The sequence below is a fragment of the Trachypithecus francoisi genome, unplaced genomic scaffold (assembly GCF_009764315.1).
Source record: "Trachypithecus francoisi isolate TF-2019V2 unplaced genomic scaffold, Tfra_2.0 Lachesis_group11, whole genome shotgun sequence".
Taxonomy (NCBI): Eukaryota; Metazoa; Chordata; class Mammalia; order Primates; family Cercopithecidae; genus Trachypithecus; species Trachypithecus francoisi.
In genome coordinates this window covers 19,958,101-19,983,697 of record NW_022681456.1, presented here as the reverse complement: position 1 = coordinate 19,983,697, position 25,597 = coordinate 19,958,101, and the positions used below count along the sequence as shown (strand labels likewise).

The 25,597-nt window shown below is 54.6% G+C and overlaps 2 protein-coding genes across 6 annotated transcripts in view; one reads left to right on the top strand and one right to left on the bottom strand.

Annotated features, from left to right (window-relative positions):
• Positions 1-617: 617 nt before the first annotated feature.
• CFAP73 (cilia and flagella associated protein 73) lies at positions 618-10,141 on the top strand. Its single transcript, XM_033220509.1, has 7 exons — positions 618-673; positions 2,674-2,779; positions 3,854-3,958; positions 4,265-4,465; positions 5,469-5,690; positions 6,327-6,485; positions 8,474-10,141. Exons 1-7 carry the CDS (start codon positions 618-620, stop codon positions 8,549-8,551), a joined length of 927 nt encoding a protein of 308 aa, XP_033076400.1. The 3' UTR covers positions 8,552-10,141.
• The window catches only part of DDX54 (DEAD-box helicase 54), a 28,946-nt gene continuing 11,388 nt past the window's right edge, over positions 8,040-25,597 (bottom strand). The window contains exons 10-20 of one of the 5 annotated variants that reach the window (XM_033220490.1): positions 25,465-25,596; positions 23,158-23,368; positions 20,694-20,828; positions 16,546-16,776; positions 16,389-16,462; positions 14,803-15,027; positions 13,875-14,017; positions 13,675-13,788; positions 12,742-12,846; positions 12,140-12,252; positions 8,040-9,980 (exon numbers count right to left, since the gene is read on the bottom strand). In XM_033220490.1, coding sequence (XP_033076381.1) covers positions 9,745-9,980; positions 12,140-12,252; positions 12,742-12,846; positions 13,675-13,788; positions 13,875-14,017; positions 14,803-15,027; positions 16,389-16,462; positions 16,546-16,776; positions 20,694-20,828; positions 23,158-23,368; positions 25,465-25,596 — 1,719 coding nt within the window. In that variant the 3' untranslated portion in view covers positions 8,040-9,744. The remainder of the gene's footprint in view (positions 9,981-12,139; positions 12,253-12,741; positions 12,847-13,674; positions 13,789-13,874; positions 14,018-14,802; positions 15,028-16,388; positions 16,463-16,545; positions 16,777-20,693; positions 20,829-23,157; positions 23,369-25,464; position 25,597) is intronic. The other 4 variants (XM_033220491.1, XM_033220494.1, XM_033220492.1 and 1 more) reach the window with 4 other exon arrangements.

The following is a 25,597-nucleotide window of genomic DNA, read 5'->3' as shown; positions in this document are numbered from 1 at the left end:
CCAGACCATCCCTTCTAAGCTGGTCTATGAGGTCTAGGAGGTCCTGATGGTCTCCCTTTCTCTCCCTAATCAGTCTGGGGGCTCCCTGAGAAATAGCCAGAGGAGCCCCATCGCCCATCACCAGGACAGGGAGTGGCACCTCAAAGGGCTGGGAGTGAGTGACTCCACCCAGGGCCTGGCTAGCAGTGGGTGCCCAGGAATTATTCTTTCGAGCCATTGACTGAGTACACACAAGTGTGGCCCTGATAGTGAGGCTATCCTACCCAACCAGAAGAGGTTTGGGCAAACGTGGGGCACTAAGAGAGGCAATTTCTTGGCCAAGGGACCCCCATCCTCTCCATTGCATACCCGATTTGATGGGGTATTACAGGCCTCTCCAGGAGAGGCAGAGGTGCTCCTTTCCTGGCAGCTCCCTCCCTCTCCCTCCAATTCCCCAGGCCGCAGCCAGGCAATGGAATGTTGTGTGGTTGGTTGCCAGGCAACCAGAGCCTGCTGGTGGCTGCCTTCTGGGAGAGCTGAGCAGGCTTCCACACCAGGCTCCACAGAACCCCCAGGGTCTCCTAGGCTTATGCAAAACTCCAGCTGGTGGAAAGAAAGCTGGGGCAATTGCCAGAAGGATGGCGGTGCCCTGGGAGGAATATTTCCGACTGGCTTTGCAAGAGAAACTGTCTACGTGAGTGGGACATAGAGGGAGGGAGGGAGGGCCAGCAGGAGGGCGGAATCCCTTCTTCCTCACCTCCTGCATCCTGGCTTCTTTGGGCAGATCACAGTGGGGTTACTGTCCCCACTTCACAGAGGAGGAAACTGAGGCTCAGGGAGAAACCAAGACATCACTGTGGTCTCAGGGATCATTCCTGATCCCCCAACCCTAGCTGAGATCCGGCTGAAATTAAATCATTCAAACCAAGCTGGGAAGGAATTATTCTATGAAATCCTGCTCCCCAATCCACCCCCAAAACTGCATTTTCAGGAGGAACAGAGGAAGCTTTTTCTGTGCCTCCTTCGAGTTCAGCAGCACGGCCTCAAGTCCCAGCCTCAGTATTAGCATCTGTAAAATAGGGAGGGGGGTTTCCTCCTGGACCATGGCTGGGAAAACCTTGATGATTACACATTAGTCATTCCTTCTGCTCTCCCTTTCTCCTGAGGCGCTGAACTCCAGAACCCCACTGCCTCCTGGGCCTCTCCCTGCAGAGGTATCAGGCATTTGGGGCTTGGCCATAGCAGGGAGCTGGTCTCCCCACCCGACCTGCTCTCCTGCAGACTGCCCTGGCAGTAACATCCTTCCGGTTCCTGGGGTCACCTCTGACCCATTTCTCATCCTCCTCCCCATTCCATCAGTTCTGCTCTCACCTCCCGCCACTGCTGCCCTGCTTGGAACCACACTATCTCTGGAATATCCCGTGGCACCACCACTGGTCTCCTGCAGCTGCCCACTGTCCTTGCTCCTCACAGCAGCCAGAAGGACCCCTCCTCTGTCTAAAACCCCCCACTCCACTCCCACTTCACTTAGAGTCAAGGCCAAAGTCTCCACTCACCATGGCCCACCGCAGTTGGATTCTCAGCCCCTCCCTGCTCCCAATTCCCATCTTTTTCCTCCTCCCTCCCTCCTCTGCACCCACCCTAGCCACACCAGGGTCCTAGAATCTCTTCCCTGGAGATGTCCACGTGGCTTGCTCCCTCTTCTTCTGCAGGTCTCTGCTCAGATGCCACCTCCTCCCTGTTGAAAGATTCCTTTAGTCCGCTTAATTTTTCATCTCAGTGCCTACCATGTCCTGTCATTCTTTAATATTATTATTATTATTATTTATTAGCTTGATCTTCTGTGGCTCCCAGCAGAATGCCAGCTCATGAGGGAACAGGGATTTTTGTCTGTCCTGTTCACAGCTGCACCCCCAGTCCTACAAGGGTGCCTGGCCCAGAGTAGGTGCTCAGGACAATTTGTTCAATGAATAAAGAATTCAACCAGGTTGCAGTGGCTCACGCCTGTAATCCCAGCACTTTGGGATACCAAGGCGGGTGGATCACACGAGGTCAGGAGTTCGAGACAGCCTGGCCAACAGGGTGAAACCTTGTCTCTACTAAAAATACAAAAATTAGCCAGGTATGGTGGCATGCACCTATAATCCCAGCTACTTGGGAGGCTGAGGCAGGAGAATTGCTTGAACTTGGAAGGCGAGAGGTTGCGGTGAGCCAAGCTCATGCCACTGCACTCCAGCCTGAATGACAGAGTGAGACTCCATCTCAAAAAATATGTAATAATAATAATAATAATAATTCAACCAGATATGGTGGCTTATGCCTGTAATCCCAACATGTTGGGAGGCTGAGGCAGGAGGATTGCTTGAGTCCACGAGTTCAAGACCAGGAAATAAAGCGAGACCTCATCTTTACCAAAAAAAAAAAAATTAGCCAGGTGTGGTGGCACACGCCTGCAGTCCCAGCTACTTAGGAGACAAGATGGGAGGATCGCTTAAGCCCAGGAGTGAGCTATGATTATACCACTGCACTCCAGCCTGGGTGACAAAGCAAGACCCAAAAACAGGTCTCAAAAAAAAAAAAAAAAAAAAATAAACAGCCAACAGGTGGCTAATGGGGCACTCCAGACACAGTGGTGAGATGTGGGGCCCTGAAACATGCTTCCTTCACCCCCACCTCCTACTTGAGCCTCTTCAGAAAGCTGCCAGAGCAGGCTGAGGATTACATTCCACCAGTGCTGCGTCTCCTGGAGAAGAGGCAAGAGCTGGTAGATGCAGACCAGGCCCTACAGGCCCAGAAGGAGGTGAGCCCCGACTACTGTAACGAGGTGGTGAGCCGGCGGATGGGAAGTGATGGAGCCAATTTATTAGTGACAAGGTCTGAGACAAATTCATTTTACCACTCCAAGCCTTGATTTCCTCATCTGTCAAATGGGGATGAAATGAGACCAGTTGTTGGTGCAAATAAATTTGTGAGCATTGAGTATGTGCTGGGCACTGCATTAAGACCTGGAGGTCGCCAGGCGTGGTGGCTCAAGCCTGTAATCCCAGCACTTTGGGAGGCCGAGACGGGCGGATCACGAGGTCAGGAGTTCGAGACCATCCTGGCTATCCTAGTGAAACCCCGTCTCTACTAAAAAATACAAAAAACTAGCCAGGCGTGGTGGCGGGCGCCTGTAGTCCCAGCTACTCGGGAGGCTGAGGCAGGAGAATGGCCTAAACCCGGGAGGCGGAGCTTGCAGTGAGCTGAGATCCAGCCACTACACTCCAGCCTGGGTGACAGAGCGAGACTCCATCTCAAAAAACAAAAAAAAAAGACCTGAAGGTCTTACAATGGTCCCTGCCCTTGTGGTGCTCACAGTCTAGAGAGGAAAACAAGTAAGTGTTCAGGTGGTGACTGCTGCAGGGAAGAAGCACTGGGCAGGGGTTGTGGGAGCCCAGAAGAAGGCCCTACCTCCCCGTGGGAGTGGTCAAGGAGGGCTTTTTGGAGGAAGTAATGTCTTGGGGATTGCTGAAGGGCAAGTCAGCTTATCCAGCAAAGGCGAAAGGGATAAGGAAGGAAAAACAGGCAGAGAAAAACCATACACAAAGACTGGCTGGAAGGCAAGAACCAAACACAGGTGGTTAAGCGGCCGGAAGACAGAGTATGGGAGGAGAGAGGGTAAGATGAGGCCTGAGGGAAGCACAGGGACACTGGCATTCTGGGGCTGGAGGAGGGTGTTTCGGCTTCATCCCTGGGTGATGGGAGCCACGGATGGGTTGAGCAGGGAGCAGCCACAGATCAGGGACAACAGGTGGAAGGGGTTAAGTGTGAACCTGAGAGCATGGGAGGACCCGGACCCCCAAACCCACACAGACAACCCACTCCTTACCCCCAGGTGTTCCGCACCAGAATGGCAGCTCTGAAACAGCGCTGGGAACAGCTGGAACAGAAGGAGCGGGAGCTAAAGGGGTCGTTCATCCGCTTTGACAAGTTTTTGCGGGTAGGTGGAGACTCCTGGGGGGGAGGCGGGGTCTATGGGTAGCAGCTCACACCCCCATAGGAGCCCAGCAAGTAACAAAAAGAAGTGGTTTTCGTCATGCAAAAGGAAACGGCGGGAAACACACACGCCGATTAAAAAAAAAAAAAAAAAAAGCGGGCGGGGGAATTGGGTGAAGAGCCAGCTTCCGACCCAGGCCTGCAGGCTGCCCCTGGTTTTGCATGCGAATGTCAGGGCAGGATGGAGGTTCCGAACTCCCTGCCAGCTCCCGATTCCTGAAAATCGCCTTCTCCCCACCTTACTCCCCAGGACTCCGAGGCCCGGCGCAATCGCGCTCTGCGGAGGGCGGCGGAGGAGCGACACCAGGCCAGCCGCCGGGAGGCGGAGGCGCTGGGTCTGCGGACCCAGCTCCAGGAGCTACGGCAGGAACGCGCGCGGCTGCAGCGCCGGCTTAAGCGCCTGGAGCCCTGCGCGCGCCTGCTGGAGCAAGCGCTGGAGCTGCTGCCCGGGGTGAGTCCTGGGAAGAAGGCTCGGAGCTCGGCGCCACCGCGCGGCGCTGAGTGGCTCAGGGACGGCTTCGGACCGGCGAACTACTGTAGCGCTGAACTACTGGAGTTCTTGGCGTGCATGCCAAGAACTATCGCTTATGGAGCGCTCACTGTATGCCAGGGATACGCTTTAGTTTTTGTGGTTGTTAGTTTTGGAGTATTTTTAAGACAGTGTCTCGCTTTGTCACCAGGCTGGAGTGCATTGGCGCGATTACGGCTCACTGCAGCCTCGACTCCTGGGCTCAAGGGATCCTCTTGCTTCTGCCTACCAAGTAGCTGGGACCACAGGCGCATGCCACCACGCCTGGCTATTTTTTTAATTATTATTTTTAGTAGAGACAGTGGTCTTGCTATGTTGCCCAGGCTGGTTTCGAACTCCTGGGCTCAAGCGATCCTCCCACCTTGGCTCCCAAAGTGCTGGGATTACAGGTGTGAGCCACCGCCCACGTTTTGTTTTTGAGTCCTCCCTAAAGTCCAGTGAAGTGAGTCCTGTTATTGTCAACTGTCAACCCCCTTTTACAGCTAGGAAAACTGAAGATTCAGAAAGCTAACACTGGCCGGGCGCAAGTGGCTCACGCCTGTAATCCCAACACTTTGGGAGGCCAAGACTGGAGGATTGCTTGAAGCCAGGAGTTCGAGACCAGTCTGGGTAACATAGAGTGACCCCTGTCTCTACAAAAAATTAGCCGGGAGTGGTGGTGTGTGACTATATCCCAGCTACTCTGGAGCGGAAATGGGAGGATCACTTGAGCCCAGGAGTTCGAGATGACAGTGAGCTATGATCACGCCACTGCACTCCACCCCAGGTGACAGATCGAGACCTTGTCTCTAACAAACGGAGGTTGACATTTAAGTCACTTTCCAGAAAGATTATTCCAATAATAAGGAACGCCGGCGGCCAGGTGGGATGGGGAGGGTAGGGGACTGCAGGCCCATGTGAGTCCCTTCCCCGCCCCCAACTCTAGTTCCAAGAGGTCCCGGAACTGGTGGCGCGCTTCGACGGCCTGGCCCAGACACAGGCGGCGCTGAGGCTCAGGGAGCGCGAGCTGCTAGCGGAGCTGGAGGCGGCGCGAGCGCGACTGCAGCAGCTGCGGGACGCCTGGCCGGACGAGGTGCTCGCACAGGGCCAGAGGCGGGCGCAGCTGCAGGAGCGCCTGGAGGCTGCCAGGGAGCGTACGCTGCAGTGGGTACGGCCCGCCCTCCGTCGGGGGCGCTCGGGACCCCAGGCTTCCACAGCCGGGCGGGGAGGAACGCCAGGGCTGATGAGGACAGATGGGGCAATGCGTACCCCAGAGGGTCCGCTGCACTAAGGAGGGGATCTCAGGCATCACTGAGCCCTTTCGGGCATGAGGCCCCGCCCTATCCGCCGGCACAAGGTTCCTGCAACCCTCTCCCGAGAGCACCTCGGGAGGTGCCTGACTGGCAGAAATGGATTGGAAGAATGCCGGGCGCTGTGGCTCATGCCTGTAATCCCAACATTTTGGGAGGCCGAGAGGGGCGGATCACCTCAGGTCATGATTTCGAGACCAGCCTGGCCAACGTGGTAAAACCCTGTCTCTACTAAAAATACAAAAATTAGCCAGGTCCACTGGCAGGCGCCTGTAGTCCCAGCTACTGGGAGGCTGAAGGAGGAGAATCGCTAGGTCCCAGGAGGCGGTGGTTGCAGTGAGCTGAGATCAGGCCACTGCACTCCAGCCTGGGCAACAAAGCTAGACTCCATCTCAAAAAGAAAAAAAACAAAAACAAAAAAATGTGGCTGTGAAGAGAGGGCAGCCCGCCTCGGGCCAGTTGCCATAATTGGGAGCAGGGTGGGTGTTCTCCAGGAATCCAAGTGGATTCAGATTCAGAACACAGCAGCGGAGAAGACTCTGCTCCTGGGACGCAGCAGGATGGCCGTGCTCAACCTGTTCCAGCTAGTGTGCCAGCGTCAGGGGCAGCCGCCCACCCTGGACATTGAGGACACGGAGGGACAACTAGAGCAGGTGAGGGCCCCTCTTTATAGCATCTCCAGCCCCCAAACACTCCCTCTTTGGAAAAATTAGGTACCTAAAACCCCACAGTTAGCAACACCTTCTCTGGGTTAAGCATGGCCCTCTAAGGTCAGAGCCCTTGCCCCAGCTGTGGCTCGATCACCACGCGGGCGCCAGGTCTAGGATGGATTCCTGAGGGTGTCTTGGCTCTGACAGTGGCCAGAAGAAAGCCATGCCCCTCTCTGCGATGAAGCTAGACTCTATCTCAAAAAGAAAAAAAAAAAAAAAAGTGGCTGGTCTCAATGCCCTCCCTCTACCAGGAAGGCCAGGGTTTGTGCTGAGTCCCTCTTTTCTCACAGGATCCAACAGCCCACACATGTGGCAACAACTGTAAAAAATCATGAGGTCCAGACTTGCTCTTCATTAATCGCTGGCCCTCTGGCTCCCTGCTTCCTGCACAGAGAGGCCTCAGCTTCCGCAGGGAGGGTGAGGGTGGGGTTAGGTTGAGTTGTGTGGCGTAGAATGTGACATAGGCTTTTTTTTTTTTTTTTGAGACAGAGTCTAGCCCTGTGTCACCCAGGCTGGAGTGCAGTGACACGATCTCGGCTCACTGCAACCTCTGCCTCCTGGCAATTCTCCTGCCTCAGCCTCTCAAATAGTTGGGATTACAGGCACACACCACACCTGGCTAATTTTGTATTTTTAGTAGAGATGGGGTTTCACTATGTTGGCCAGGCTGGTCTCGAGCTCCCAACCTCAAGTTATCCTCCCGCCTTAGCCTCCCAAAGTGCTAGGATTACAGGTGTGAACCACCGCACTCAGCATGACATAGGTTTACAACGGAGGGAGATTTCAGACTTCAAACACTTCTTGTTTCTAGTGGGTATACCCAAAGCGTGGCCCCTTTGAGAAGTGGAGGCAAAGTAAAGGGAGGCATCCCACCTTTTCCCCAACCCATTCCCATTCCTGTTCTGCCCAATGGCCAGGATTCCAACCGAACACCAAGATCTGGAACCTGGGAATCTGCTTCCCCCCTCCTAGTTGGTTGGATGCATCAATGCCACTGTTCTTCCCAGCCTGGCCTGTTACCTGGTTACCTTGTGGCACGAGACTAGCAGAAACACAGGCTTGATGTAAACAGGCAAAAGTCAGTCCCTTTTCTTTAAGTCCAACTGGAGTAGTGGAAATTAAGAAGGAACAAAATCTGTAACCGGTTGTAATTAATTAGTTGTAAACAACACTGCACTAGGACCAGATCATCTCTTTTCAAAATCAACTCTGCCCGTCAGGGAGAAAGGCTCCATGGAGGGACACTATGCCTTTTCCCACCTCCCAACACTCCCTGGCCTCCGGGCCTGGGACTCACACTGTCCTGCGGCTGCCAGAATTCAGTAACAGCTTCATTTATTCATTGCATTTTCATTATTTTTCCAGTTGCCCCTAGTTAGGACAAGGGGTAACTATTTTTCTCCATTTTTGGTGGAGATAAAGTTTCCTTCTCAGTTGCTGATACGATGACACATATGAGAGGAGCCCACAGATGGTTGTAAGTTCACCCTCAAGTCCTAGTTTTTACAATGGATCCATGGCATTTATTAAGTTCATATTCATAAAGAAGTTAATTAAAACACAATAAAGGACGGCCACCCATGGAGATAAGAGTAGATCACAAACCAATGAATATGACTGATCCAGTTACAAGAAAATAAAGCCGACTGATGTAAATGAAAACACTAATTGGATAGTGCAGGTGACAGCAGCAAGGAAGCTGTGAAGGTGTCTGCTCACGCAGCAGTTGGGAAGGTTGGCTTGAGGCTTTTAAAACCCAGAACGGTTTAGGATCTCAGTCACCGCCTCTGGGAACCACCATCATTGCTGTTCTTTTAATGAGGGGGTCTCCAGTCCCCACCCGGCCTTTTGGCCTCCCCGCGTGTTGAGGGATGGGGGCTGGACAGTGACTCTGGGGCTGGGATGTGACTTTGTGTTGGGCTCCCCCCCAGGTGAAGCTGTTCATGCAGGACCTCTCTGCCATGCTGGCTGGCCTGGGTCAGGCTGAGCCTGCGGCCCCTGCCTCCTAGCCCTGACCCAGGTGAGCAGCGGGAGAGGGGATCCCCGAGAGACCCTGAGATAGGAGGGCCCACATTTCCATTGGGGTGTGGACTGAGTGGCTCTTCCTGAATCCGTTTCCTCATTGGGAAGATGGGAGGGCTGTGCCTGTTCAGAGTGCTGTGGGCCTGCCATGAGGGGCACATAGCAAGCACTCAGTAAGTGCAGGCCCTGATGAGGAGGTGATGGGAAGGTCAAGGGGCTATGTGTGGGGCAACTGCCTCTAAAATGAGATCAGACCAGGCCCTCCCTGCCAGGGTGGCTGGGGCATGAAAAAAGCTCTTTGTCAGGTCTCAGCAGGGTCCATGCTAGATGAGAGATCACCAAGGCCCCTCCGCTATGGACTCTGCCAGGTGAGGGGCCCAGCCTGAGAACTCAGCTGCTGGGGCCACCCTTGACCTTCTCAGAACCTCAAACAGGGGGTGGGTGGTGAGAAAACAGAGGGCAGGCCAGGTTCTGACCTCCAGGTGTGGAAGGGCTGAGTTAACCTCTTCATAGCCAGAGGGGAGCAGCTGTGCCCTTGCCCCGGGGCTGCACCTCCTGTTCCCCTCCCACAGCCCACTCCCAGCTGCAACCATGTCCCGGTGGGAGGAAGGGGGACCAACTCCCACCTCCGGTACCTGGCTTGTGCTCTGAGCCTCAATTTCCTCATCGCTAAATGGACACAGCAGCAGAACCTGCCCTGGGGAGACCCACAACTCCTCTGCCACGTTAGCTGGGATTTTAGTACCTGGGTCTCTCCATTCCAACTCCCCAAGTAGACCGCACTCCTGGCCCACCAGCAGTGCTCAACAAAGATTTATTATATTAAAAATTCCATCGCCAAACCCTGAGGCACTCAGGGCTCTGACTGGTGCAGCCATGACCTCTGAACCCAGAACACATGGAAGCAGCAGCAGCTGAGTTGCCAACTCAGGTCTTGGCCTGCCTGGCTTTGCTGCCGAACTCCTACACACCCTTCAAGGCCCTGCTCAAACGTCTCTGTCTTAGGCTGACGCAGCTGCTGCCCTTCCGTGGCCATACAGTGCTCCTTTTCACGGACGATGGCTCCTGCAGGGAGTGCCCCCAGTCCCAGCACTGGGCCAGGCACACAGTGGTGCACAGGAACGTCTGCCGATGCCCACCCTAAGGCCAATCAAGGAGCCACGGGGCTGGGTCCCGGTCCTCACATCCTCTTCCGCATCTTGCCCTTCTTGGAGCGGGTGCCCCGGCCGAAGGCGCCCTGCTGCAGCTCCTGGACGCGGCGGCGGTTGCGGGCAGAGAGCTGCTTGAGGCCACCACGCTGCAGGAAGCGCAGCTTCTGGGCCCGGCGCCGCTGCTTCAGGATCTGCTGCTTGGTCTTGAGTTCCGGACGGACGCAGCCTGCAGGGGTGCCTGGGGTGCGGGGCTGGGATGCACCTGCTGGGACAGGGATCCAGGGAGCTCAGCTGTTGGGATCACTCCCAAGATCCCCTCCTCCCAGAAGCTTGCAGACTCCTCCCCTGTCCCTACTCCTGTTCTGTGCTTATTGCTGTGGCCCAGTGTCTGTACACAGTAGGTGGCTAATAAAGTTTTAGGCAGCCTCATGGAGTGGTCAATAACATGGGGCCAGAACTGCTGGGGTTAAAATCCCAGGTGTGACCTCTTGGACCCTGGGCAAGTCAGTAAACGGCTCTGTGCCTCAGTTTCCCCATCTGTGAATTATAAATCACAGCACCTCCTTCATGGGTGAAGAGAAAATGCATTTCCATGGTATAAAGTGCTCAGAACAAGGCCTGGCCCACAGTGAGAGCCTTTTAGGCATGACTGTTACTATTAAAAATTCTCCAACCAAGGAGTGTATGTTTCCACAGCACATCTACTTCTACTGCACGCTCTGAGGTCCCCCATAGTAACCAAAACAGACCTCAGCCTCTGTCTCCATGGACACCATGCTCTAGGCTTGTTAGATGAAAAAAGGGTGTAGATGAACCTTCCTTTAGGTGGGAGAGGAATCAGAGAAGGCCAGAGAGGGAGAGGGACTTGTCTGAGGTCACACAGCAAAGCAGCAGCAGCAGAGGTCAGCGGCCCTGCCCTAGCCCGACAGGTGGGCATCAGGTAGTCCATTCTTCTAGTTCTCCGGGAGGCAAGCACCACCCTCCCTGGCTCCCACTAAGTCCTGTGTCCTCCTCCTCCTCCCCATTCATAACAGCAGCCTCCCCAGCGGTCCTAGAGGGATGACCATTGGGGTGTTCCCAGCTGTCTCCAGTGGAGCCAGGGTGTCTCGCAGGACCTATCACCTCCAATGAGGACAAAAAGGAAGAACAGCTGTTTTCTCCCAAAGCCCATAGGTCGCCCCCGTCTCCCCAGCCCCTGCCCGCCCACTGCACAGCACTGCTCACAGCAGAAGCTGCTGTTTCACCCAGGTAAAAACAGGCTGAGAAGTGAGGTGTGGGTGGTCCCCACCCAGCCACGCTGACAAGGAGACACTCCCACAGATGGGAGAGCTGGAGGGGGAGGAGCCACAGAGAACAGGCCCAGGCAAATGAACGCAGGCTCACAGAGACACCCAGAGAAGGCAGTGACCAGCCCCAGAAGGTGGAGGGACACTGCAGGGGCTAACGCCATCTGAGAGAGACCCAGGACATGGTCCCAAACTCCCCACTCCCCAGGGAAGGCCCCAGGTGGAAGCCTTGGGCAGCTGGGTGACTCAGGTTCAGTCACAGCCCTCATAAGGCACCTGTTTCCTGGCCTGTAAAATGGGTATTCGCAGTCATCTTGCCTCCCAGGTCATGTGTGGCCTTCCAGGATAGATCCTGCCCGCACCCAGCAAGTGGGAGCCCCTCCCTGACAGCAGCCCTTAAGCACAGGCTCTGGCAGACAGAGCCGGCTTCAAATCCACCTTAGCCTTTTACTGGCTGAGGGACCCAGGCCAGATCAAAGAGGTCGAAGTCCTCAAATGACCAAATATTCTATTTGCCAACCCACATTTCGAGGAAGTATCTTCCTCAACATCCCCCATGATCGCCTCCTCCCGGAACCAAAGCTGCTTCTGACTGCGTCTTTGGTGACATGAACTTCCCCACAGCATTGCTAAAAAGAACGTCACTCCTGAGGATGCCACAGGGGTTCAATTCATGCCCACTCTGTCAGGTCGAACCACAGGCAGATGCCATTTTTGCAGGTGAAAATGGCCCACATAGCAGCATTCCCACAAGGTTCCACCTCCCGAGTTCTCTAGGATTTTAGACAACAGGCTTAACAGATGAACAGGGCATCTACCAGAAGTCATCCCCGTGGCTTCATCTGTGAAGTGGACAGAGGTCGGGGACAAGGCACCTGAGGGGCACGGTGCTTCCCAGCGCCTGTCAGGTGATGCTCGTGACCATCAGAGACCGGGATAGTAGGAAGGGGAACCTGTAGGTGTGGGGGTTGGGTGGGGGGATCATGGAGGGACCCAGGGTTTTGGCAGCATACCCCAACACACCGAGCTCTGGGGCTCTGCAGTAGCCCCTGCACCCGTGCCTCAGTGTTACCCTAATCTGACCATAACTGCTCTACCTACCTGTGCACCCATACTCCCCACCCTCCCTGGCTCTCACCTTGGCCACGGCCTCGCTTCCCACCTCTTGGCTCTGGGCCTCGCCGGTCAGATGCTCCTTCTTCGTCCGAGTCACGATCATCAATTTTCTGTTTCTGTTTCCACTTCTGATAGCTGGGAAACCTCGTTAAGGAAGCTGCGTGAAGCCTCTGGGATGGAAGAAGGCTCCTCCCCACACCGCCCCAGCAGACACAGTTCTGTTATCCCAGTCGCGGCTGAAGCTGCTCAGCCCCGCCCCCCGCACACAGGTCCCACTTATTGGAGATGCTGCTGCTGAAGCTGCTGGGCCCCGCCTCCAGCACAGGTCCCACTTATTGGAGATGCTGCTGCTGAAGCTGCTGGGCCCCGCCCCCAGCACAGGTCCCGCTTATTGGAGATGCTGCTGCTGAAGCTGCTGGGCCCCGCCCCCAGCACAGGTCCCACTTATTGGAGATGCTGCTACTGAAGCTGCTGGGCCCCGCCCCCAGCACAGGTCCCACTTATTGGAGATGTGGCTGCTGAAGCCGCTCAGCCCCGGCCCCGCCCCCAGGTCACACTTAATTGGAGCTGCTGCTGCTGAAGCTGCTCGGCCCCGCCCCTCCCCGGCCACGCCCCTCAGGATACAGGTCTCGCTTGTAGGAGCTGTTGATGTAGCGGCCACTCTCTGTCTTAATCTTCTTCTTGTCTTCCTGTCCTGACTTTCCCACAAACCGCTTCTTCTTACGGTCCCTGCAGGAGAGGGAGTTGGGACGGCTGCCGTGGAGGGAAACGCTTGGAGGGCGGTTCCCGCTCAGGGCCTGTCTCCTCACCCGACCCTCTTGTCAGGTTGTTGGAGCATTAAAGGAAAGCAGTGCAGCCATGTCTGGCATGCAGTTGGCGCTCAATAAAGGTCAGAGGACTGCCGCCAGCACTGGGGCCTGGCTCAGGGACAAGGGCCTCCTGGAGGGTTTCCCATCCCCTCCCCCTTCCCAGCTGTGACCCTTGGTTGAGTCACACACATTCTCTAGACGTTAGAGTCCTCCTGAACAAATGGGTCCTGAGCTCTGTCTAGAAAGACTTGCCAGCAAAAAGGATAGACGGGGTCAAGATCTCTGTGGTGTGTGATCAAATCAAGGGGACAGGACAGCCAGGGGCCATCACACCTGCTGTGAGTGGTCACACGGGGGACAGCCAGGTCATAATCCGGGCTGTACAGGATCAGATGGGAGTAAGGACGTCAGGGAGTTCACCCTGCCTGCTGGCATGAGGGGCAGCTCACTCGCTCACTCACCCGGGGCATGGATGGGCGGCTCACTCGCTCACTCACCCGGGGCATGGATGGGTGGGTCACTTGCTCACTCCCCCCGGGCATGGATGGGCGGCTCACTCTCTCACTCACCCGGGGCATGGATGGCGGCTCACTCGCTCACTCACCCGGGGCATGGATGGGTGGGTCACTCGCTCACTCACCCGGGGCATGGATGGGTGGGTCACTTGCTCACTCCCCCCGGGCATGGATGGGCGGCTCACTCTCTCACTCACCCGGGGCATGGATGGGCGGCTCACTCGCTCACTCACCACTTGAGCTGCTGCCGGCCCCTCGTCAGGTTCTGGCCTTCGTCCCCCATCAGGTCCAGGACAGCGCCAGCCGCCTGCTGCTCGAAGGCTCCCCCTTCCCCGCTGATGCTCAGGCTGCAGAGGGAAAGTGGGAGACATAACTGGATTGATGGGATCCAGCAGACCCGCCTGCCCCACCCAGGACCCAGCCAGCCACTCACCCCCACTCGCTGTCGAAGTCCTTGGGCCGGTAGGGGATGTAGAATTCCTGGTCCCGCTGCCAGGCCTCCTCCCTCCGCCTCTTGGCTCCCCTGTTGGGTCCTGACCGCTGCCGCTTCTGGCCCATGACCTCTGAGAAAATGTCCTGGCAGAACGCAGACCGAGGCCCAGCGTCATGCCTGTAGCCCCCTGGGGAGTCCCCACAGCCTCCCTACCCACCACCCCGGCCACAGGGGCAAGTGGCTTCCCGGGGACTTTCAAAGCTTCACTTTGCCATTTCTTAGCTGGGTGACAGTGTCTCCTGTGGGACCCTCAGTTTCCTCATCTGCACACACAGCTCAACCCCTGCCTCAGGGACCAGCAGAGGCAGGACAGCTAGGTGAGGCGGAGAGTGCCAGCCAGGGGAGACTCAACTCCCCATTCCAGCTCCGCGCCCCAGGCTGTGTAACAGCTGGCCCTGCCCCTCTCTGCGCCTGGCCTGCTCTAAACAATGTGGACTAGGTCAGGGGTCTCCAACTGGTCTTCTAGGCTACTGAACCCTCTGTCTAAACAAAACATGAGAGAGGGACATCCTGTGGGACACGCAGGCCCAAGACCCACCCACCAGGTGAACGGGACACTTCATGGTCCTCCCTCTGAGTGAGACTCGCACGTCTCACTGCAGAACCCCTGATGTGTTTGGTGGCTGGTGATGCCCTGGACCCCACTGAGGGTGTCATGTTGTACACAGCTTCTCAGGCTAAAGATCTAGCCCCAGTTTTAAACGAAGGACAGTGGACAAGAACCATACCCCGACTCTGCAGATGGGAAGCTGACAGCATCCACCTCCATCCACTGCTCAAAGCCTCTAGAACAGCCTCACGGGCTGCTGCGACTTAGCCACCCCTTCCCTGTACCCCAGGTCCAGGGTCCCCAGGGTGGAACCTGTACCTTCACACTCTCTCCCGCCTCTTCCTCCTCCTCCTCCTCTTTCTCAGGCTGCTTCTCCTGCAGTGCTGGGCGGCTCGGGGCTGGGCCCACTGGGCCCTCCTGCTGCTCCTGCCTCCCCTGCTGTCCCTGCTGGAAGCGGGTGATGGCCTTGCAGTCCTTCTGCCGCTTGGCGCGCATCACCTGACTGCACAGGTCTCGGCTGGAGGCGTTGATCTCAAATATAGTCTGTGGAGGGGACACCCAGTCCTTTGCCCATCAGCCTCCTACCCCTAACCCCACCCTTACCACTTGGTGGGCTCCCTATGGGCATTCTTCCCCAAGTCTTCCCCAGTGTCCAAGGTGGGCACTCTCATTATCTGCACTTCACAATTAGATAGACCCAGGCCAGGCGCAGTGGCTCATGCCTGTAATCCCAGCACTTTGGGAGGCTGAGGCAGGCGGATCACTTGAGGTCAGGAGTTCAACACCAGCCTGGCCAACACGGCGAAACCCCATCTCTGCTAAAGATACAAATATTAGCCAGGTGTGGTGGTGGGCACCTGTAGTCCCAGCTACTGATGAGGCTGAGGCAGGAGAATCACTTGAACCCAGGAGGCAGAGGTTGCAGTGAGCTGAGATTGCACCACTGACCCCAGCCTGGGTAACAGAGCGAGACTCTATCTCAAAAATAAAACAAAAACACAAAGAGAGACCCAGGCCAGGTAACATGGCTCACGCCTGTAATCTCAGCACTTTGGGAGGCTGAGGCAGGAGGATCACCTGAGCCTAGGAGTTTGAGACCAGTCTAGGCAACATGGCATGACCTCATTTCTACAAAAAATAAAAAAAATTAGCCATGTGTGGTGGCATGCACCTGTAGTCCCAGCTACTCAGGAGGCTGAGATAGGAGGATCACTTGAGCCCAGGAGGTCAAGGATGCAGTGAGCCATGACTGCACCACTGCACTCCAGCCTGGGTGACAAAGTAAGGCCCAGTTTCAAAAACAAACAAAAACAAAAACCCAGAGAGGGTGAGTAACCAGCCCATGGTCACACGCTAGGAAAAACCACAGCTTGTCAACCCAAGTCCATTAGACTTCAAAACCGGCGCTCTTAACCATGACAGCTCCTCTCCTGATCCCAGCTGGCTGGCAAGCTTACTCACTCCCGAGTAGGGTTTTCCTTTTGTGCATCCCCTTCCATATGCACAAGACGGGGTGCCTAATGGGAGTCAACAGTTGGGAAGGAGGGAAGGAAGCTCAGGAAAACCAGCTCTTCAGGCCTCTAACAGACCAGGAGCATGTCACTTCCCCTCATGAACCATCTGTTAAGTGCTAGGGAATGGCTGCCCCATGCGACCCGCTGTGGGCCAGCAGGGATGGTTCCAGAACAAGGGGCATCTCAAGAGAGGCTGTCAGAGCCAAGGCTGCAGGTTAAGGAGATATAAGCTCAGATGAAAATCCCTGCTGGGGTCCTGCTAGGGGTCAGGACTGCAATCTGAGTCATGGCACCACCGTTGTCACTGTGTGACCCCAGGCCACGGGCCATCTGTCTCTGGCCTCCACTGAGCCAGGACTCAGAGCGTGGTCTCCGCCCGGCCCCACTCACCGCCCGGGAGCGGTAGTTCTTGATGCTGTCCACCAGCCTCAGCCGCTGCAGCTCCTCCTCCTCAAAACGTGAGCCTGGTGGGAAAGCAGTGAGGTGTCAGGCTGTGGGTGGGGTCAGTAAGACCCACCTGCCACCCCTGGCCTGTAGAAGGACTCACTGAAGAGGGGGTGCAGGCCCAGCCCCACAAGGTCCAGCTCCTTGGCCCTCTTGATGGACTCGGGTGAGGGCGCTGGGCGCGAGCGCACATACTGCTGCTGGGCGTTGTCGGCTACGCGGGCCAGGCCCCGTAGCTCCAGCGATGCCTCCAGGGTGCTCTGCAGGCCACTGTCCTCCTCGTCCACCACACTCTGTGGCACCCGACCCAGCATGCCATCCACACCGGCCGCACCTGCACCCCACACAGCACCTTGTCAGGGGTCTTTCAGCCTGTCCACTGCCCGACCACCATTCCTGGGTCTCATCCTGGCTCCAGAATCACAGGTAAATGGCTAAAAAATAATCACTGCAAAGAACACCAGCACTTAAGGAGGAGCTAGAGAGCCAGACACTTGAATACACCGACAGGGGTCAACAAACTGCGGCCGGCCGGCCAGCTGCCTGCTGCTTCTGTAAATAGCTCTACGGGAGCACAGCTGCACTACTCGCTTATGCATGGTCTCTGGCTGTTTTTGCACTACAAGGCCAGGGTTGAAGAGCCACTCTGGATCACATGGCCCACAGAGTCTAGAATATGTACTATCTGGCTCTAAAAACAAAACTTTGTTGGCTGGGCACGGTGGCTCATGCTTATAATCTCAGAGTTCTGGGAGGCTGTGGCAGGAGGATCACTTGAGGCCAGGAATTAGAGACCAGCCTGAGCAATGTAGTGACCCTCCATGTCTACAAAAAAATTTAAAATTAGCCGGGCATGGTGGTGTGCACCTGTAGTCCCTCAACTACTCAGGGGGTGAGGCAGGAGGATCACTTGAGCCCGGGAGCCCAAGGCTGCAGTGAGCCATGATAGCGCCACTGTACTCCAGCCTGGGCGACAGAACAAGACTTTGTCTCTCTTAAAAACAAAAAGCTAAAACAAAAAACAACCAACAGCAACTTTGCTGACTCCAGCATTAGAAAGTCAATTTCCACAGCAACCCCGTTCTACAGATAAGAAAACTGAGGCTTAGTGAGGTTCAGTTACTACCAGGACTGTCACATGAGTCAGTTGCAGAGACAGGATTCAGTCTAGGAAGAGTCCATACTAGCAACAGCAATACTTATGGTAATAAGTAACAGTAACAGTAAGAGCAGAGGATGCCGAGGACAGCCAGCGACAGAGGCTTCCTATGTGCAAGCTCTGTGCTGAGTCCATCACCATCATCTCCTTTACCTCACACCAAAAATATGAGGAAAGTACCTGCTTTCTTTTGTCGTCACGTTCTGACTTTCTACTACAGAACATCTACAACTGTAAGCCAGGCACGGCGGCTCACACCTGTAATCCCAGCACTTTGGAAGCCTCCAGCACAGATGGAGAATCACTCGAGTGCAGGAGTTCAAGACCCAGCTGGGCAACATAGTGAGACCCCCATCTCCACAAAAACTAAAAAATCATCCAGGCATGGTGGACCTGCCTGTATTCCCAGCTCCTCAAGAGGGTGAGGTAGGAGGACTGCTTGAGCCTAGGAGGTCAAGGGTGCAGTGAGCTGTGATCATGCCACTATACTCTAGCCTGGGTGACAGAGTGAGCCCCTCTCAAAAAAAAAAAAAAGGTAGAAATATGAAAGGAAAACACAAAAAGCTGAGGGAAGAGTGTGATGAACCTCATGGGCCCATCACCCACCGTCAATTACCAACATTTGGCCAATCTTGCAAGAAAGGTCCTGACGAGTCCATTTTAGAGATGAGGAAACTGAGGCTCCTGGTGGTTTAGAGATTTGCTCAGGGGCACATGGTGAGGGTCAGGGTCGGAAACCAAACCCTGCACAGGAGCCTGCCCTCTTCCCATCTCTCCAGATTAAGCAGGTGCTGGGCCCTGCTGACCCCTGGCTAGCTCTGGAGCAAAAGCAGGATGTCTCTCCCTAAAAGCTAACTGTACTGGGGGTGGTTTCTGCCTGGACATTGTGGGAGGCTCCTTCCCTCCCTCTGCCCCTCCCATATCCATGCACAGCTCTCAACCCAGAAGGTCGCAGATCTGTAAAGCCTGCACAGGGCTGCGTGCTGCCTCTAGCCCTGAGCAGGCCCCGGGTGCGGGGTCCATTTCCTTCTGCTCCTGCCTGTCACCGGGCCCCTGGGGCTGCCGGGTGGGGCTGTGCTCACACCTCCCTCACTTGGCCCTTGCACTCTCGGCTTCGCCCCCAGGAAAATGCTTTGAAATGCCCCCTCCAATTCACCCCTGCGTGGCGCCCAACTGAGGCTTCCACCTCCAGTGACTGTACAGGCTGCCCCCGACCCCGGCCAGGCCCCACAGCCCTTTCCTGTGCCCTTGCATCTGACCTCAGACTCTCCACTGCGGTGTCTGCTTTCCAGCTGCCTCCAGGCATGGGCTGGGACACTGCAGGGCCACATGGTCACCTGAGGGGGCCGCAGCCTGGACAGAGATCACCACTGGCAGCCAAGAGTGAACAGCCGAGGAGGGGGCCCGGAGCTCTGAATCTTAGCTCCCCACCTTCCTGCGGTGTGCATGCGGGTAGGCCTGTCAGAGCCGTTCTCTCATCTGTGAAGCAGGGGTGATTGACAGCCCTCCCTCCAGCACAGATGGACAAATGAGAGAAGATGTGTACAGGGCCCGGGAACCAGCAGGACTGCAGGTGGAAGCCCACAGTTGGAGGCCCATAGATGGAGGCCACGGTGATTCTCGTTGTCTGTCCCATGCATTCCCACTCTAGGGTGTATACAGAAATGTCCTGTGGGTGGCCGGGCACGGTGGCTCACACCTGTAATCCCAGCACTTTGGGAGGCTGAGGCGGGCAGATCACCTGAGGTCAGGAGTTCGAGACCAGCCTGGCCAACATGGTGAAACCCTGTCTCTACTAAAAATAAAAAATTAGCTGGGCGTGGTGGTGTGTGCCTGCAGTCCCAGCTACTCGGGAGGCTGAGGCAGGAGAATTGCTTGAACCCAGGACGCGGATGTTGTGGTGAGCCAAGATCATGCCACTGCACTCCAGCCTGGGCAACAAGAGCGAAACTCTGTCTCAATAAATAAATAAATAAAGTCCTTTGGGCTTGGTCTAAAGGTGCCTCAGCCTCCTCCCCGCCCCCTGCACTCCCCTGAAAACTCAGTCAAGTATAGGGTCACACACTAGATGCCTGCAGGGGCTGGGCAGGCTATACCAACAGGAAGGGGAGGCAGGCAGGGGCTGCAGGGGACCAGGGAGCCTGACTAATGGGGGCGCCACAGCTTAGCACCCAGATCCAACCATTTCCTAGTAGATACCAGAAATCTGGATTGTTGTGGGAAATCCTGAGTTTAAAATAGAGAGATTAGCCAGGCACAGTGGCTTGCTTGAGCCTAGGAGTTGGACACTGCAGCGAGCCATGACTGCACCACTGCACTCCAGCCTGGGCAAGAGTAAGACCCCGTCTCATTAAAAAATAAAAGGAGGCTGGGCGCGGTGGCTCAAGCCTGTAATCCCAGCACTTTGGGAGGCCGAGACGGGTGGATCACGAGGTCAGGAGATCGAGACCATCCTGGCTAACACAGTGAAACCCCGTCTCTACTAAAAATACAAAAAAAACTAGCCGGGCGAGGTGGCGGGCGTCTGTAGTCCCAGCTACTCGGGAGGCTGAGGCAGGAGAATGGCGTAAAACCTGGGAGGCAGAGCTTGCAGTGAGCTGAGATCCGGCCACTGCACTCCAGTCCGGGCAACAGAGCGAGACTCCGCCTCAAAAAAAATAAATAAATAAATAAAATAAAAGGAATCAGTCGGGCGCAGTGACTCACACCTGTAATCCCAGCACTTTGGGAGGTGGGTGAACCACCTGAGGTCAGGAGTTCGAGACCAGCCTGGCCAACATGGTAAAACCTTGTCTCTACTAAAAATACAATAAAAAATTAGCCAGGCATCTGTAGTCCCAGCTACTTGGGAGGCTGAGGCAAGAGAATGGCTTGAACCTGGGAGGCAGAGGTTGCGGTAAGCCAAGATCACACCACTGCATCCCAGCCTAGGCAATAGAGCGAGACTCTGTCTCAAAAAATATGAAATAAAAATAAAATAAAATAAGGAATCATCTTCTCCTGGGGTCAAACCCAGCCCCACCTCTTCCCACAGCCAAAACAGGGTCCATGAACTCTATGGGGACCCCTAACCCCACCCAGCCTCCGCTCACCTGAGGGGTCCTCGAGGGGTCGGGCAAGGGCAAGGGAGCGGCCCAGGAACAGGTGCAGATCCAGCAGGTAGGGGATTTCGTCAGGGGCCACCAAGGAGTAGGCTGTGCCACTTCGGCCAGCCCGAGCCACACGGCCTGCAGCAAGGAGATGTTCAAGCTTAATTAAGCAAACTAGAAGAACCTGGACCTAGCATGAGTCCCACAGACCAGATTCTGAGCGGGTGAGCCTGGCCAGGCCTCGAACTCGCATAGCTGCTCTCCCCACCTATGCACAGGGAAGTTCAATCATGGTCCCTGGGTTGATCTGTGAGAGTGTGGCCGAGCTGACACAGTGCTCTGGGAGACTAGTAGAAATACAGCAAGGGCCTGCTCATGAGCATGATCAACTCTTCAGTGCCCCCACTTTTGAGAATTCCCCCCAAAGATGCAAAGATTCACACACAAGGAGGTTTAGTGTGGCCCTGACTAGGAGAGCGCCAAGTTGGGAACTAAAGGCTCAAGGATAGAGGACTGGTTAAGTGAATTAGCTGATGGCCACACAGTGGGGAATTAAACAGCTCAGAAAAAGAGTGGGCAAACTGCAGCCTACAGGGCCAGGCTAGTGGCACACGCCTGCAATCACAGCACTTTGAGGGGCTAAGGCAGGAGAATCACTTGAGGCCAGGAGTTCAAGAACAACCTGAGCAAAATAGCAAGACCCCGTGTCTACAAAAAATGAAAATTAGCCAAATGTGGTGGTGTGTGCCTGTAGCCCTAAGTACTTGGGAGGCTAAGCTGGGATGATTGCTTGGATCTGGGAGTTCAAGCTTACTGTGAGCTATGACCATGCCACTGCACTAGAGCCCAAGCAACAGAGTGAGATCCTGGCCCCCTGCTTGTCTGTGTAAATAAAGATTTATTGGAACACAGCCACACTCATTTGTCTATGTAAATGAATAGGCAGCATTCACACTACACCAGCAGAGATGAACGGTTATGACAGAGACAGTATGGTCCACAAAGCCTAACGTTTCATGTCTAGCCCCTTACAGAAAAGATGTGCCAACCCATCACAGAATGACATTTCACAGTAAACGAGAAACATTCGCTATGTGTGGTGATGTAAAAAGAAAAAAACAACAAGCAAGTTATAAAAAAGAGCACCCAATATGATTGCAATTTTGCATGCTGGCACTGCTGGTCTTGTGAGGCACAAGAAATTCCCTTTGCGGGGGTCCTGGGGACCTCTCTAGGGACATGCAGAACCAGCCCTCCACACAGTAATGAAAACTAGGGGACAGCAGACAGCAACAAGAGGGAAGTGTGCCCACCATATGACATTTATGAATTAAAAGAAGGCAAAGAAAGTAGAGTAACAGTTACCAGGGGCTATGGGAGGGGAATAAGGAGATTTTGTCTGATGGGTAGAGCTTCAGTTTTGCAAGATGAAAAAGTTCTGGGGCTGAGCATGGTGGCTCACGCCTGTAATCCCAGCACTTTGGAAGGCTGAGGCAGGCGGATCACTTGAGGTTAGAAGTTCAAGACCACCCTGGCCAACATGGTGAAATCCCCGTCTCTACTAAAAACACAAAAACTTAGCCGGGCGTGGTGGCAAGCACCTGAAATCCCAACTACTTGGGAGGCTGATGCAAGAGAATAGCTGGAACCCGGGAGGTGAAGGTTGCAGTGAGCCGAGATCATGCCACTACACTCCAGCCTGGGGGACAGATTCCATCTCAAAAAAAAAAAAAAAGGTTTTGGGGACAGATGGTGGTGATGGTTGCACAATGTGAACACACTCAATGCCACTCCACTGCACACTGGGAAATGGCAAAATGCTGAATTGTATGCTATGTCTACTTTACCACAACTTAAAATAGAAACATCAGAAGAATGGATACACACCAACATGACGGCCATGTCATCAGAGAGCAATGGGGGACAGCGATCTCTGAAATGAGACCACAGCTGCTCCGTGACTTACAAACGGCTGTGTCTCAATAAACCCAACAGCTGTCAAAAACACACTCACTGCATCTAACCCACTAAACATCACAGCTCAGCCAGCCTGCCCTGAACATGCTCCAAACACTTCCATTAGCCTACCCTTAGGCAAAATCATCCCAACATAGCCGATTTTAAAATAAAGTGTTGAATATCTCATGTAACTTATTGAATCTGTACTGAAAGAAAAAAATAGAATGGTTGTATGAGTGCTATTGTAAAGTCAAAAAAACCATAAGCTGAATAATTGGGTCTTTTTTTTTTTGTTTTTTTGAGACAAGATCTTGCTACATCACCCAGGCTGCAGTGCAGTGGCACAATAGGGAGTTTGAGACCAGCTTGAACAATACAGCAAGGCTCTGTCTCTAAAACAAGCCCACAGCCACCCCATATGCAGTGTCAGGAGTTAAGCCTTGTACCCTCGGCTTCTGCCAGGATCCGGCACCCCTGCCTGCCCCAGGGCCAGCCACGGGCCGCTTACCCACACGGTGCAGGAAGAGCTTGCCCTTGGCAGGGAAGCTGTAGTTGATGACATTGTCCAGCAGCGGGATGTCCAGGCCCCGGGCGGCCAAGTCAGTCACAATGAGGGCGGAGCACTTGCCAAGTGTGAATTTGGCAAGGTTGATCTTGCGGGCTGTCGGGTCTAGGGCACTATAGATGTGGGCACAACTCACCCGCTGGGTCGTCAGCAGCTGCTCAGAGCAAAGATGGGAACAAAGTGAGAAGGAGACTTGGAGCAGAAAGGAAAGGAAGCCAGGCCATGGCGGCGGACGGGCACTAGGGTGCAGAGAAAAGACCACGGCTTCTGGAGTCTGGCGCCCTTGGTCTGAATCCCAGCTTGCTGGGTGACACCAGTTTGGGGAGGAATGGAGCTTACAAAACCTCCCACCTCTCTGCAGGGCTGTCTGAGGATCAGAGATGATGTGTGCAGAGGGCCCTCTCAGGGAAGCTGCAAATGCCACCTCAGTGCACAGGCCTTATCCTGATTCTGCTACAAACAAGCTGTGTGACCTTGGGCAAGTTACCAAACCTTTCTGTGCCTCATTTTCCTCATCTGTACGAATAACTGCCCCTTCTTTGTAGCCTTATTATGAGGATCACATGAGTCAGTATACACAGTGCTGAGAACAGAGTCTCAACACAGGACACTCATGACGGCGCTAGCTGTTCTTTACAGATTACTATTTAAACTGGGCATGGTGGCTCACGCCTGTAATCCCAGCATTTCAGGAGACCAAGGCTGGAAAATCACTTGAGCCCAGAAGCTCAAGACTAGCCTGGGTAACACAGCAGGACACCATCTCTACAGAAAAATAAAAATAAATAAATAATGAGCTGGCATGTCAGGCATGGCTCGTGCCTAGAGTCCCAGGTACTTGGGAGGCTGAGGTGGGTGGATCACTTGAGCCCAGAAGGCAGAGGCTGCAGTAAGCCATGATCATGCCACTACACTCCAGCCTGGCCAAAGGAGCAAAACTCTTGTCTCTAAAAAAAACTATTTAAAAATTACTATTTTGGTCTTATTCACTGGTGACCCCAGCAGCTGCACAGAGGGAGCGTTGTTAACTGTGTGTGGAGTAAGTGAAACCCAGTGAACCATGTCCTCAGAGAACAGACCCAGGTGTAGCTGACGGGGAGGCAGGCACTGACGGAAAGGGGCCCCCCTGCCTTCTGGGGCAGTGACTCCCCAGGCTTTGACCCAGGCGAGGGTCACACAGGGATAACATATATGAGAAAACTCTTTGAGCCACTCACACATGCTAACAGCACTTCACACAGCTTACTACATGCAGGTCACGCCTCAATCTTAAGAAGTCAAACAAACCAAACACTAAACATCTACAGGAAAATGACAGGATGGCAGGGACAGGTTTCAAAATAACCCAGATGGTAAGGGGAAATAACGGATGAAGGTCAAGACCAGCTATGAGCTGATAACAGTTGTACCTAGATAACGAGTACCCAGGAGTTCATCATATTATTTTCTGATCTTAGTATGTCTTTGAAATGTTCTCACAATAAAAAGTTTAGGCCAGGCGTTGTGGCTTACACCTGTAATCCCAGCACTTTGAGAGGCTGAGATGGGCAGATCACTTGAGGTCAGGAGTTCAAGACCCGCCTCGCCAACACAGCAAAACCCCGTCTCTAAGAAAAATACAAAAATTAGCAGGCATGGTGGTGCCTGAAGTCTCAGCTACTCAGGAGGATGAGGCAGGAGAATCACTCGAACCTAGGAGGTGGAGGTTGCAGTGAGCTGAGATTGTGCCACTGCACCCCACCCTGGGCGACAGAGGGAGATGTCATTTCCAAAGAAAAAAAAAAAAAAGAAATGTTTTCATAGTAAAAAGTTTAGGCTGGGTGCAATGGCTTATATCTATAATCCCAGTACTATAGGAAGCTAAGGTGGGAGGATCACCTGAGCCCAGGAGTTCAAGACCAGCTTGGGCAAATGAGTGAGAACCTGTCTTTACAACATACAAAAATAAGCAACAAATTAGCTGGGCATGGTGACAAGCGCCAGAAGTCCCAAGTACTCGGGAGGCTGAGGTGGGAGGACTGTTTGCGCCTGGAAGGTCAAGGCTGCAGTGAGCCGCGATTGTGCCACTGCACTCCAGCCTGGATGGCAGAGCGAGGTTCTGTCTCAAAAAATAAAAATAAAAATGACCATCTTGAGCCCAGGCCCAGGTTCCTGGTCCACTCTCATGCTGCCCTCTAGTGACCGCATAGGGAACTGCAGCTCCAAACTCCAGCTGAAGGAGGTGCCCGTCCCACTCAGGACCTGGCTCACCTCAGTGAGGTACTCGGCATGGTGCTTCGTGGCCACAAACACCACGGTCTGGTCCTGAGGTCGCACCACGTTGCGCAGCAGGTGGAGCAGCACGGCAGCCTTGGTGTCCTCCCGCACGAGGAAGAAGGAGGTC